Source organism: Notamacropus eugenii, chromosome 2, assembly GCF_028372415.1.
Source record: "Notamacropus eugenii isolate mMacEug1 chromosome 2, mMacEug1.pri_v2, whole genome shotgun sequence".
Lineage (NCBI taxonomy): Eukaryota > Metazoa > Chordata > Mammalia > Diprotodontia > Macropodidae > Notamacropus > Notamacropus eugenii.
This window is the reverse complement of record NC_092873.1, coordinates 381,956,802-381,971,319: the sequence shown is the minus strand read 5'-3', so window position 1 is coordinate 381,971,319 and position 14,518 is coordinate 381,956,802. Positions and strand designations below refer to the sequence as shown.

At 41.4% G+C, this 14,518-nt stretch overlaps 1 protein-coding gene across 2 annotated transcripts in view; it reads left to right on the top strand.

Annotated features, from left to right (window-relative positions):
- Positions 1–11,229, top strand: part of FCRL3 (Fc receptor like 3) — a 33,046-nt gene extending 21,817 nt beyond the window's left edge. The window contains exons 10-14 of one of the 2 annotated variants that reach the window (XM_072647324.1): positions 1,745–1,772; positions 2,875–2,939; positions 4,041–4,166; positions 5,654–5,685; positions 5,937–11,229. In XM_072647324.1, coding sequence (XP_072503425.1) covers positions 1,745–1,772; positions 2,875–2,939; positions 4,041–4,166; positions 5,654–5,685; positions 5,937–6,068 — 383 coding nt within the window. In that variant the 3' untranslated portion in view covers positions 6,069–11,229. Of the gene's footprint in view, positions 1–1,744; positions 1,773–2,874; positions 2,940–4,040; positions 4,167–5,653 lie in introns of both variants that reach the window. The other variant, XM_072647323.1, reaches the window with a different exon arrangement.
- The last annotated feature ends 3,289 nt before the right edge of the window (positions 11,230–14,518 follow it).

Sequence of the window (14,518 nt, the reverse complement as noted above, 5' to 3'; positions counted from 1 at the left end):
CCCCATTTTTACAGGTGAGGAAACTGAGCATTGTTCCCTTCTACAAATCAGGTGAGTGCATCATAAAAGGAATTGGGCTTACTCAAGAATGATATTTGCTGGATGAAACTGTACTGTCTCATGAAGCATGTGGGCCCTGCTTCTTTTCCTTAGATTTCCACTAACTGCATACCTTTAATAACATATTCTAGAATTTTGCCAAAAATAGGGGTTAGGGTCTCTAGTCTTTGATGTTCAGACATCATTTCCTTTCCTTTTTTGAAAATAGATGCCCCCCCAAAAAAAACCCCACTGCTGAAGTCACCTTCCTATTCTCCACCTTTTTCAAAGATCACTAATCGTGGTTCAGAGTTCACATTTGCCAGTTCTTTCACTAGTCAAAGACGTAGTTCATCTGGTCTACAACCCAGGCATATGAACTGGCTTTGAACCAGCCATTTTAATTGTGTGATTAAAGAGGCAGGAATGGTAACCAGGGCCAGACAAGTTCTTATTTTATCAAGGAATTAATTTTGTCATGGGAATTTAATATCTCATTAAGGAGAAATAGCATAGATTCAAGAGAGATATATACCAGGCACTTTTTGGATACATCCTTTACAGTAGAGAGAACTAGGAAGGTACAATGAAAAGGACCTCAGTTCTGAGGTTAAAGGAGCAGTGTTTGGATATTACTTCTGGAACTATTTGGAAGACCTTGCATAAGTCACAGGGTGATGATAATAATGATAATAGTACCTGACATTTATAAAGCGCTTACTACGTGCCAGGCACTGTTATCTCACATGATCCTCACAAGCATTCTGGGAGATTCTTGCTATCAGTATTCCCATTTTACAGATGAGAAAACTGAGGCAAACAGAGGTTGACTTGCACACGATCAAACAGCTGGGAAGTGTCTGTAGCAGGTCTTTATGACTCCAGATCCAGTACTCTATCTACTTTGCCATCATCATCATCAGTACAGATAAATAGTGAAATAAATACTATTATAATAGTATTAAATATATTACATGGTATTAAATATAAATAGTAATAGAATTTCAAAGGGTTTTACATATATTATCTCATTCGATAGTAGGTGCTATCATTACATCCACTTTGCAGAGAGAAGTTAAGAGATTTGCAAAGCCCCTTGGGTAACTGTAGCAGGGTTCTAGCTCAGGTCTTCTTGATTCCCAGACCAGTGCTTTCCTCATCTGTAAGACTAGGGAACTAGTCTAGTTGGCCTCCAGGGTCCCTTCCAGAGCTCAGTCTCCAGATGCAAGATGCTATGAACTTCACAAGCTCCTTGGGTGCTGAGACCACCTTTGTATTTCCTGGAAGGGCTTAGCACAGGGCTTTGTGGTTGGTGGGTGCTTAAAACTTTGGTTGAATCAGAATTCAGTGTCTGTCAGAGCTGGCAGCATCTCAGATGAAGGTGAAGTTCCCAATCACATCTAAGGGCTTCGTTTAAATTCCAACCTTCTAGCAGGTGAGAATCGCCCCTTTCCCTTACTCTGTGTTATCTTGGTTTAACCTAGCACAAGACAGGACCCAGGGCTTGGTTTCCATGCTTCATGTGAGACTCCTGCAGTGCTGCACTCACTCTACTCACACTCCCCAGGAGAGGGCTAACCCCTTAGGGGCAAGGTGTCTGGACCATTATTTTAGTCTTCATACCCCCAGTATCAGAACAATATCTGAGTTATAGTAGACACAGTGCTTTCTGATTGATTAACATTAATGTTCATTTTCTTTGCAGGAGAAAGTTTTTTTCTTGGACCCCACAGGCAAGTCCCTTTCAGTGGCTGACTTCTTGTCCTCTGCTAGAAGTCCACAATCCAGGAACATGGAAAATGTCCTTTATGCCTAGGGCTATACCTATCGATCTTTTGATTTCACGTGCTTTGGGATTTGTTGTTGTTGTTCACTTGTTTCTGTTATGTGTGACTCTCTGTGACCCCATTTGGGGTTTTCTTGGCAAAAATACTGGAGTGGTTTTGCCTTTTCCTTCTCCAGTTCATTTGACAGATGACGAAACTCAGTTAAATAGGGTTAGGTGACTTGACCAGGGTCACCCAGCTAGGAAGTGTCCAAGACCAGATTTGAAATCAGGAAGAGGAGTCTTCCCAACTCAAGACCCAGTGCTCTCTTCACCGCACCACCTACCTGTCCTGTATGTTTTGAGATACCTAAAGAAAAGTCACTCACCAACTTGGAGATGCAGTGTTCATTCTGCTTATCTCTAGCACTGATATGTTAGTGATTTCCTTCCTTAACTAAAAAGTTCAGTGTTTGTCCTCTTGATTAAATATTTGCATAGCAGTATCTCATTCACTAGGGACACATGCTACACTTATTTACCTGGGTCTTTATATTGCATCTCTAAGCATTAACTTATGCCTTTCATAGAGGGGAGGAGGAAGAAGATGAGGAGGAAGAGGAAGAGAGAAGTAGAAGAGGAGTGGGGGAAAGGAGGGGAAGGAGGAGGAGGAGAACAAAGATAGTAACATTGCTTGGTGAAGTGGTCAACTAGAGTGGCTACCATGTCAGTAGGACAAAGCTGTACTTAGTGACTAAATGACCATCACCCTCTGGTTCTGTCCTCAGGCTGCCTGCCCTGCTGCCCTAACTTTGGCCATCATTAGTCCATCCTACTACTTGTTTGTTTCTCCTAAAAAGCCCCTTACACACCCCCTGTACACAGATTCGTGGGTGTTAGAACCCCATGAATCACACCAGGCTCTCTATACCTTTCTGGTTGCTAATTTCTCTGAAGCTCAGTGTCACCACACTTACCATTTTCTGCAGAGCTCTGTCCTTGCTGATCTCAATAATGTATAATTAGTGTTGTTATTATGCCAGGAAATAAAATGTGTGTGTATCTCACAGGAACCCTGCCATCCCAAGATCCCAACAAGACACCCAAATGGAGTTAGAACCAACCTATGTCAATGGTAAGGCCTTCTCCATTGGACAAGGGCTCCAGACATGAGCCCAGGCAATTAGGAAGGGGATAAGAGAAGGGAACACGAACTATTTTGTTTGTTTCACCTACCAGCTACCCCAGGTTTTGCTAAGCCTCAGAGAACAGGACCTCTTGAGTACAGTTTTGTGAGGCAGCCAGGTTTAATGGAAAGAGTGAGAAACTGAGAATCAGGACAGACTTGAGTTTGAATTTCACCTCTGACACTCGTTAGCTGTGTGACCATGGGCAAATGAATCAACCTCTCAAAGCCTCAATTTCCTCCTATGTAAAATGGATTTATTAATACCTATAATACCTACCTCATACAGTTATAAGGATCAAAAGAAATAATGTAGATAAAATAATTTTAACTTTAAAGCACCATAGGAATATTACTTTATCATGATTCCAATGATAAATCATATTTATCTAGCACTTTAGGTTCCATATCTAAAAAATTGCTTGATCACACCTGCACCACCTGCTACCCAGGGTTGTTGTAGGTAAATGGCTTAATCAGCATCTTGGCCACTTGGTGGCAGATACTACATTTGCCCAACCCTTTGCGTATCGTGGGTAGCTTTGGCATCTCATTACAGCAACATATAAATGTGAAATGTTATGTGAGCTTACAACCCTAACATAAAGTGAACAGCATTACTTGGTTTCAGAGTGCAGATAGGGAAAGGTCTTCATGGTTCATACAGTTTAATCCTATCACATATTAATAAGGATATATAATTATTAGTATCCTATTGCATAATAATAAAGATATTAAAGGTCAAATTTTAAAGGTCTCCGTGTCCATGGCTACACAGCTAATAAATGGCAATGCCAAGATTTGAACCCAGGTCTTCTGATACCAAGTCCGGTACTCTTTCGGCTGCCTCTCAATAAATAAGGAATTTTTCTGGAATGCCCAACATCACTCTGGGGATGGAAGATATTCCTGGAAAGAGGAGTCAGGGATGTGTGTGTGAGAGAGGACTTCACCTTCTTCTATAATGGATTATATATAAATATTTAATTTCTGGCACATTCATTTAACCCTACCTATAAAGTCCTATTCTCACCTCTGTTCCATCTACAGACCCAGGTCAGCAATCTAGAACACACAACCCAGTATTTGTAGACCCAGGACTTACAGTGAATCCTGACATCGGGGATATGGCATATTCTGAGCTCTGGAGGTCACAGGGAAAAAGAGAAGATGCAGGTGAGAGAATGGGATGTGGTTCTTATGTTGAGTTGTGCACTGTCCTTTTGATTCTGGCCCCTTCCAAATCACGTTAGCCCCCTCACAGCCGGCCCAAGAGTTTCTTGGCCATCCTGCTGCTGTCTCTTCTCCACAGATAACCTGCTCAGCAGAACTGTTCAAGTGCTCTCCTTGAGAAAACATTTTTTTTGTCTTTGCATTCTCAACTCTTAGCAAAGTTCTTGACATATAGTAGATGATAAGTTCTTGTTGACTAATTGGCGTCCATATTTAGGGACTGGTGGGTTGTCTGTGTCATAAATTCTCATTGCTACTGACCTGTGACAAAATGTCCAAAATGTTCTCTGAAAATAGTCAGGAATCAATTAACCATTTGTAATATAGCATCAACCAGCCAGTGCATACCAAGGCAAGGAAAGTTCACTGCCCATCAAGAGGCAACTATGAGGTATACTAGATAGAATGGTGAACCTGGAGGAAAACCCAAGTTCAAATCCAGCCTCAGACACTTATTAGCTATATGACCCTGGGCAAGTCACTTAACTGCTCTCTGCCTCAGAATATGGGGATAACAATAGCAACCACCTCCCAGGGTAGTTGTGAGCATCAAAACCAGTAGCCCGTGTACAATACTTCATTGTTGTGCAGTCATATCCAACTCTTTGTGACCCCAGTTGAGGTTTTCTTGGCAGAGATCCTGGAATGGTTTGCCGTTTCCTTCTCAAGCTGAGATGAGGAAACTGAGGCAAACAGGATTAAGTGACTTGCCTAGGGTCATATAGCTAATAAGTGTCTGAGGCTGGATTTGAACTTAGGAAGATGAGTCTTCCTGACTCAAGATCCAGTGCTCTGTGCACTACAGTGCCACCTAGCTGTCCAGTACAACACTTAGTAAACTCTAAAGTGCTATATAAATCTAACAGTGATTAAGAAGGCTTAGACCAGACAAATGCCTAAGTTAAGAAGGAGTTAACCTGGACCCAGCTACTCTTGAACACACCCTCTCTAACAATAACAGCAAGTACTGGTTCTTAATGAACCAAATGTGTGCAGAGCTGTGTGTTAGGGTGTTGCAGAGACACTGGGACACCTTAATATCCTCAAAGATATAAGCTCCTTGAGGGAAGGAACTTTTTCATTTCTTCTTAATGTTTTTTAGGTCCAGAATCTAGCATAGTGCCTGGTACATAATAAGCTTTTAATAAAAGTTTAATTGAATTGAATCATGGTCACATGAGGTAGTGAGCTCTCCATTACTAGAAGTTTTCAAGCAAAGGCCTCATGACCAACCATTAGGAGGTTGTAGAACGGATTCCCGTTCAGCTGCGGCTTGAACCAACTGTCTTTTCAACTCAGATTATGTGGAACATCATTAGGATAGAAACGAACTGATGATTCAGGGTTCTGGGATTCATAATTCAGGGGAGTGGGCTTTAAATAGAATAATTGCCTAGACCTACAGCTAAACATTTGCTTTCCCCCCACAGATGACCTCATTTGGATGCTAGCATCCACCCAGGTGAATCAATCAACTTCCTCAGATGCTCTTTGTTCCCTCAAGATCTACTTTTCCCTCTCTGTCTGCCCCTGGTCTCTCTCTCTCTCTCTCTCTCTCTCTCTCTCTCTCTCTCTCTCTCTCTCTCTCTCTCTCTCTCTCTCTCTCTCCCTCTGCTCTCTCTCTTATTTTCTCTCTCCCTTCCTCCTCTCTCTCCTTTCTCTCCCTCTGTCTCTCCAAACCCTAGATCTTTATCCATGTACTTTCTATCTCAGGATTTCTCTGTTGTGTACTCTCAAGTGAAGGTCAAACAACCTCTGGAGGACAGAGTCACAATGACTGAGGCTACAGATGGGACACAGAAAGACCACATGGGTGACTATGAGAATGTCCAGCTTCATTCCTGAGACTGAGAGCATGTGCATCACTCTGGTTGGATATGGAAGCAGAAGGAAAGACAATAGGGCAAGAAGACTGTTGGACTCCTGAGAAATCAGGGAGTTAGAGGAGTTTTTCCTCCCAGGCCTCTGATATCACCTAGACAACACAGAGACAACACTGAGCTTCCTTCTCTCCCTTGGATGAAACAGGACAGGAAGGCCTACAGTCTTCTTTCTCTTTGTGTTTCTTCATTTTATTATGTACCAGAAATAATCGTTCACATTTTTCACAGAACTTTAAGATTTTATGAGGTACTCTCCTGATCATAGTCATGAGTGAGGTTGTACATTTCTTGTTACCCCTTTGCTTCCGAGAGCTCAGAACTAGGATTCAGACCCAGATCTCCAGGCACCATCTTCTTTTTTCTTCTTTTCCCCAAATAAGAATTAGTATTTATATACTTCTTTAAGATCGTCATAGCATTTTAAATATGTGATCTCATTTGGTCTCCACAAAAACGCTAAGAGGTAACTGTTCCCATCTTACAGATGAAAAACATGAGGCTAGTGATTTGCCTGGAGTCACATAGCTAGTGTCTAAGGCAGGATTTGAACTCAGGTCTCCCTGACTCCAAGTTCAGCACTCTATCTACTGTACCACCTAACTGCTTAGGCATTTTACTAATGTTTTTCTTTGCAGGGGAGGGGATGTTGTGCCAGGTAGGCACTGGGGTGGCAAAGTGGATAGAATGCTAGGGCTGAAGTCAGGAAGACCTGAGTTCAAATATGGCATCAGGCACTTATTAACTGTGTGACCCTGGAAAAGTCACTTAACCTCTGTTGTCTCAGTTTCCTTAACTGTAAAATGGGGATAATAAAATGGGGGTCCCTACTTTGCAGGGTCATCGTGAGGATCTCTCTAGATATCTCATTCAGATAATGCTGGAAAATCACTTAGCACACTGCCCAGTACTATGTAAATGCTTCTTTCCCTCCACCTTTTGTTGTTGTTCAGTCATGTCCAACTCTTTGTCACCCCATGGACTTGTCTATGCAGTTTTCTTGGCAGAGATACTGAGTGGCTTGCAGTTTCCTTCCCAAAAGTGTCCACATTTTATAGATAAGGAGCTAAGGCAAAAAGAGGTTAAAAGAATTGTCCTGGGTCACACAGCTAGTGTCTGAGGTCATATTTGAACTCAGATCTTGGTAATTCTAAGCCTAGTGTTCTATCCACTTCAACACTTAATTCCATTGGGAAAAGCATATGCAAAAACCTAATGATGGGATAAAGGTCTTACTAATTAATATGGTTGTTTGGTTGTTGCCCTTCATCTTTGAAGAGGACCAAAATGACATCACCATTGTAAAGTGAAATTTCAGTGTGTCTGACTGTGGCTGATCAGACCAATATGAGCTCAGAAGGCTGTACCACAGGTTGGGCACAGATAGTCCATATGAATATTTGGGGTGGATATCCCAAATTTGCTCATCCCGTGTTTACTTTGTACTGTTTCAATTCTGCTTTGCTCAAAGAGCACAGCACCCTTTCTTATGTGGGCATGCTATGCTGAGTGGTCCTGTGCCAGTGTCTCCCATGTGTTCTTGAGAGAGATCTTGAGAGCATCCTTGTATCGTTTCTTCTGGCCACTATGTGATCACCCGCCCTATGCAAGTTTTCCATAAAATAGTCTTTTTGGCAAGCATACATTTTGTATTTCAACAGTGTGGCCAGACCATTGGAATTGCACTCTCTGAAGCATAGTTTGAATGTCAAGCAAGGACTTCAGTGTCTCGTACCTGATCCTGCCAGGTGATCCTCAGAATCTTCCTAAGACAGTTCAAATGGAAGCGATTCGGTTTCCTGACATGGCTCTGATAGACTGTCCATGTTTCACAAGCATACAACAATGAGGTCAGCACAATGGCTCTGTAGACATTCAATTTGGTAGTCAGTCTAATACCTCTTCTCTCCCAGACCTTTCACCTGAGCCTCCTAAACACTGAGCTAGCTCTGGCAATGCATACATCAACCTCATTGTCAAGGTGTATATCCCTGGAAAGTACACTACCAAGCTAAGTGAATTTATCCACAGCATTCAGAACTTCTCCATTTGTTGCAATCAATGGTTACACATAGGAATGGTGTGATGGTGGCTGGTGGAGCACCTGTGTTTTTTTGGTGTTAATTATTAGGCCCAAATTAGCACAGGCAGCAGAGAATTGATCCATACTTTGCTGCATCTCAGCTTCAGAGGCTGCATTGAGTGTACAATCATCTGCAAACAGAACATCATGTACCTACACTCCCTCCACTTTGGTCTTGGCTTGTAACCTTTCAAGTTGAAGAACTTACCATGAGTATGATACCTGACCTTGATGTCATGTTCATCTTCACTGAAAGCATTTCTCAACATGGCTGAAAACATCATGCTAAAAAGCATTGGAGCAAGCACACAGCCCTGTTTCATTCCACTGGTGACTGGGAAGGCATGAGAACTTTGTCCATTATCCAGAACCTGGGCAAACATGCCATCATGAAATATTCACATTCATCAAAAACACCACCCCCAAGGCAAAATGACTACCAGAAGAATTAATGTCAACAAATTAGAGCTCTTCTTTGAGTGTGAACAGTTTGCTGCTGACTTGGAGGGAAATTTGAGCCAACACACAGTTGGCAACAGTGGAGCACAAAAGGAGTGGGCAGCTCTCAGAGATTTGGGGTACAGCACTGCGTTTGCTCATCTGGGTCAGAACACTCTCAAACACCAAGACTAGTTTGATGAAAATGATGAGGAAATTCAGAAGCTGCTAAATGCAAAACGAGAACTCCACAGGATTTACCAGCAGGATAGTTCATCCACTTCTAAGAAGGCAGCATTTAATTCCATCAAAAGCAAGGTACAAGCAAAGCTTAGAGAGATGCAGGATTCCTGGCTCAGTAAGAAGGCAGATGAAATTTACTTTTATGCTGATAGTAATAATCCAAAGCACTTTTATGATTCCCTGAAAGCTATTTATGATCCAAAAACCTTTGGTGCATCACAACTACTCAGCGCTGATGGAGCCACAATGATTAGTGATAGGGACATGATCCTAGAAAGATGGGCTGAACACTTCCATAGTGTTCTCAATAGACCATCTTCAATCAATGCTGAGGCCATTGACCATTTACCTCAGGTTGAAGTCAATCCTTCCTTAGCTGAACTTCCAACTGAAGAAGAGGTTTTGAAGGCCATTAGGCTTCTTTCATGTGGCAAAGCACCTGGTACTGATTCTATTCCAGTTGAAATTTACAAGGTAGGGGGACCATTGCTAATGCAAAAGCTGACTGAATTTTCCAGGTTATATGGCAAGAGGTGGTTATCTCCCAGGAGTTCAAGGATGTCTCCATTGTCCATCTCTATAAGGGTAAAGGGAATAGATTGTCCTGTGACAATCACAGCAGGATCTCTCTCTTACTCATTGCTGGCAAAATCCTCTCTAGAATCCTCCTTAATAGACAGATTCTTCACCTGGAAGATGGGCATTTGCCTGAGGACCAGTGTGTCTTCAGAAAGGGCAGAGGAACAGTCAATATGGTGTTTCCTGACCAACAACTCCAGAAGAAATGCCAGGAACAGAACAGAGGTCTGTACACAAAGTTTGTAGATCTGACCAAGGCCTTTGACACTGTTCGTCCTGAGGGCTTATGGAAAATTATGTCAAAATTTGGTTGCCTGGAGAAGGTCATCAATATGTACTAATTAATATAACTAAGTATAAACTGCATATGCACGTATGGAATAGATAGCAATCAGTACTGATTCTTCTACACTCCTGGGGTAATGAAAGATAGCACTTGTAGGTACAAAATGGTAAGAAGCAAAACCATGAACATGTAGAGGTAAAAAAAATTTTTTCAGCAGTTAAAGATCTGACACCCCTGCCACAACTGATCAGATATGAGAAGTGATGGAGGTAAAGATTTAAAAAAAAAAAAAGATTCAAACATATAAGAGTAGGTGAGTGGTAATGCCATAGAGAGAAATAGCAAAAGAGGTAAAGAAGGGAGACTTTATGGGGAAATAATATTTTAAATCTCTTTTCAAGGTTTCAAACTTTTAAGGTCTGCAAAGTGCAATTCACACTAAAATCTTGTAAAAGTGTTATTATCCCCATTTTACTAATGAAGACAGGGACACTCCTAGAGGGAAATGACTTAGGTCACATGGCTATTGTTTCAAAGCTAAGATCCGGCTCAGGTCTCTAGACCCCAATTCACTTATCTTTCCAGGACCCCTCTCTCAATGAGTAAACTCAGTTCTGAATTCATGAGCAAAGGGAGTCTGAGGTGCTGGTGGGGAGATGTCCTGTAAGCAGGGGGAGATACAGGCCTGCAGTGCCAAGAGTAGGCAGGACTAGCAAGAAGGATCTGTAAGTTCTGTGTAGGAGTATGATCTCCCCATGGAAGTGAATGAGAATCCCAGGGGAGAGACTAGCCAAGGATGGAATCTTGGGGGATCATCATCTTAAGAGGGGTAGGAGAGATAATGAGTTTGGAAGGAGTAGTTAGAAAAAGAGAGGACTCACAATATCCCCAAATAATCAAGACCTACCTCTCCTGTGGTTGTGACTTTCTCTCATGTTCCAAAAGTCCTCCAGATTCCATACCACTCTAGAGTCCAGACTCTTTATAGGAAGGAACTATCCTTGGACCTATCAGATAGACAACACCCCAGCATTCCAATGACGCTTTGTTTCACTACCAGCCCCTTGAGATAGTAATGATAGTAGCACTCTGCTAAGCAGCTTACAATTATTGAACTGCTAGAAAATCTGCTGTATTTCACCACATAATAATCACACCAGAGATTTGGGTTTGGGTTGTTTTGTTTTTTCAGTCCAAAAACTGGTCTGTAACCTTTCATCGTGCAATCATCTCATGGTGTAATTCTGTCCATCCCACTGTTTAAAAGGTAAACAAAGCAGCAGTGTACTAACCAGCAACACATGCATACACATTTATCTCCTGCACATCACAAGCTACAAGCCTGTATTGCAAGTCTGATGCCTAGAGTTCTCAGTGCACAAGAATTGTCAATATTCAATTTTAACGTATATTCCTAAGTATTCCATACATCTTAATATTGGACCAAAGACAGTTTAGTTATTAGCAATAAATTATTTTTAATTATTTTTAATACCAGCATGACTTTTAAAGCTTCATATAATGGTTGCACCCCACTTCTTTGCAAAAAATTTGGCATGAGATCTGCAACAATTATGTGGTGAGATGTGGTAATCCTCTTCCCATTTGACATTCATTATCTGAATAACTCATAAAAGCACACTTTAAAATCCAGGTCTTTTACTCCATCATATTTTGGCTTTAGTCCCTTGCTACAGTCCCCCTTACCACTAAGGGTTAAATATATGATACTCCTCTCACCAAGGGGCACATAGATAGATACCTAGGTAAATAGAGCATTTATTAAATCACTTACTAGCCAGGCTCTGTGCTAAGAGCTGGGAATACAAGTACAAGCAGAAAGAAAAACAAGCTTCCAAAGAGCTTAGATTCTTACAGAGAACACTACATAAAAGAGCTGAAACATAGGGTGAGGAGAGAACTTAGTAATGTGGGAGCAAGGTAAGGAAGGCTGAAGAGTCAAGAACAGAAAGACAAATGGGCATGACTAGCTCAGACATTTCCTCTACAGCAGGCTCTGGGGAGGAACTCAACAACCAAAGAAGGGGGTGGAGGGGTAGAAGGGTGGAGGTGTCAAGGCTTTGGGGAAATAGATAGAGAAACTTCAAGTAACTTTGAATTCTGTCCTTAGGCCCAATTCCTGATCCAAAGTTGAGTCATTTCTCTGAGATACCTTATCTCCAGCTCATGGTGATTAACCAAATCCTCCTTTCTTCTAGCTAAGTCATAATCAGGCCAACAATCCAACCCATTTATCCAAAACCCCCAAATAGTTCTGAGATTCAGCACTCTTCAGCTTCCACTACCAACTTTGTCTCTTAGTCATATGAAAATTAGATACTGGAAAATGGGACACTGACTAGAAATACAGCCATCATTAATCTTATTGATTATTTCGTTGCTTTTTTTTTGGTTAGAAATTCAGAGATAAGTAACTTGGCCAGGGTCACATAGCTAGTAAGTGTCAAAGGCTGGATTTGAACACAGGTCCTCCTCACCCCACGGCCAGTGCTCTATCCACTGCACTACCTAGCTGTTCCCAATTACTTGCTTTCTTAGTGCTTCTTAAATATGCAAGCCTCATATCTGTTTTTGATTCTGCAGTTAACAAAATTGTGAAAACATGATCAGAGTGCCCCACTTACATATAAAACAACACAAAAGGGTGGCTGTTCTTCTGAGTCCATCATAGTTGGCAGATTCATCAGATTCACAGATAACACAAAATTGGAAGAAAAAGCTAATTCACTGGATGATGTCAGCTGCCAAAAATAACTTCATAGACTGTCAATGGACTGAATCTACTAAAATGAAATTCATTAGGGAATAAATATAAAGTCTTATACTCAGTTATTCAGTCAGTAATTTGATCGTCCTGATCTATATCTTGCCACTGGACCAAGATGGCTCCAGAGGATAAACTGAGGCTGCTGACTTAGAACAACCCTCCCTCACTTGCAATTCACTTGCAAGTCATGGCAGCACCTTCTTGGTGTCATGGTCCTCTTTGAGAACAAAGGACAAGCAACAACCTGTGAGTAGTAGTAGAAGTTGCCCCACTGGGGACCGAACTGGCCAATTCCACTTGAGTAATGCAACCCTCCCTCCTTCCTTCCTTCCTTCCTTCCTTCCTTCCTTCTTTCCTTTCTTCCTTCCTTTACTCTTCCCCTCCCTTCTTCCTTCCCTCCCTCCTTCCCCTCTCTTCCCTCCTTCTGTCCACATAAGGAATCATACCCTTACCTGCACATACTCTACCCAAAGGAATATAAATTTTGATTGTTAAACCTCTTGAGATCCTTAGGGATCTTGCCTTAAACCCAATCACTTTGGCTCTCATTGATTGACCAATAGTAGGTCCCAGCTCAAGCTTCACTTGAGCATTGTCTGGACTATGATGGCTCACAGTAAATTATTTCTGTTTTGGCCAGAAACCCTGATGGTCTTCCCCTCCCAGATTGATTTTGTTTTTGTTGTTTTGACTAGGTAAAGAGGTCATTCTTTGCCTCATTTCTTACCTAGCCTTAATCATGGAATGTACACTGTCTTGGTCAGTTAAAAAGGCTAAGGTCTGCCACTGTATCTGGGGCCATCTCCAGTTATCCTAACCTATATCTTGCCATTGGATCCAGGTATTTCCAGAGAAGAGAGTAAGGCTGCTGACTTTACACAGCCCTCTCTCACTGAAATCCAATTCGTCTGCAAGTTACAGCATCACCTTCTTGATGTCACGATCCTCTTTGAGAATGAACAAACAACAACAACCTTTCTTAAGAGGACTCTGTAAAGTGCCAAAACCACCATTTTCAAATTTCATCAAATTGATCTAGCAATTCACAAGATCTAAACTTGCATGTTTAGTGACTGAAGCTCAAATTGGCTTTTCCTGGTAAGAAAGACATATTAAGTAAGAGAAGGCATAGCATGATAGATTTAAAAACTTGGAGCAAAATAGAAACATGAGAACGATCATGATCAACAAAGTATTGCAAAGTAAATCCAGGAAAGCATCTATATATCTGGTCAATTTGCAACTTAAAATCTGTTTAACTGTCCTTTTTTTTCTACTTTTTCCACCATTTCAGCCAAAGGTTGCATTCTGTTGTAATCTGCCTCATATGATTAGATGAGGGTAGGTGAAAGTGGTGATCTGCAATATGCCCTTAGAGTCTGCAGAAGTCCCAGATATCCAGGTTTGAGTTGGTAGCAACCAGAATGTGATTCTGATCCTTTAGAATTTAGGGGATTCTGTATCCATCTGGAAACAATTGCTCCATACTTGGAAAAGGTCTCACAGTTGGTGATGTGGTTCCCATTGGTGGGTGGACAGGGATGAGAAAGAATCAGGGAGGAAAGAGAAAATGTAATTGTTTAGAGCTAAAATCCACTTTTTATTTGACACAGAAAAATCTCAACGAAGGCATCAGTACCTTACAATATACCATTCTACCAATCTGTTTATAATGGAATGTCCTTAAAATAAGCCAATATTACAAGTTTTATGGTCCCTATTTTACAGAGTTCTATTTTATAGAGAGTTCAAGTACTTTGTCCCTTGACATATGGTGGCCTTCCCTGGTGAGTAGGTTAACCCATAGAAAGAGGATTTCTCTCTAGTCATGGAGGTCTGAAAAGGTCCAGTCACAAGTAAAAGTGTCCCCAAAATGTCCAAATACAGAATAGAATGAGTTGATAGGTAGCGAGTTCCCTTTCTCTAAAAGTGTTTGAGCAAAATTTATATGGTCCCCTGTTGGATATATCACTGAGGAGATTTTTGTTAAATCATGAG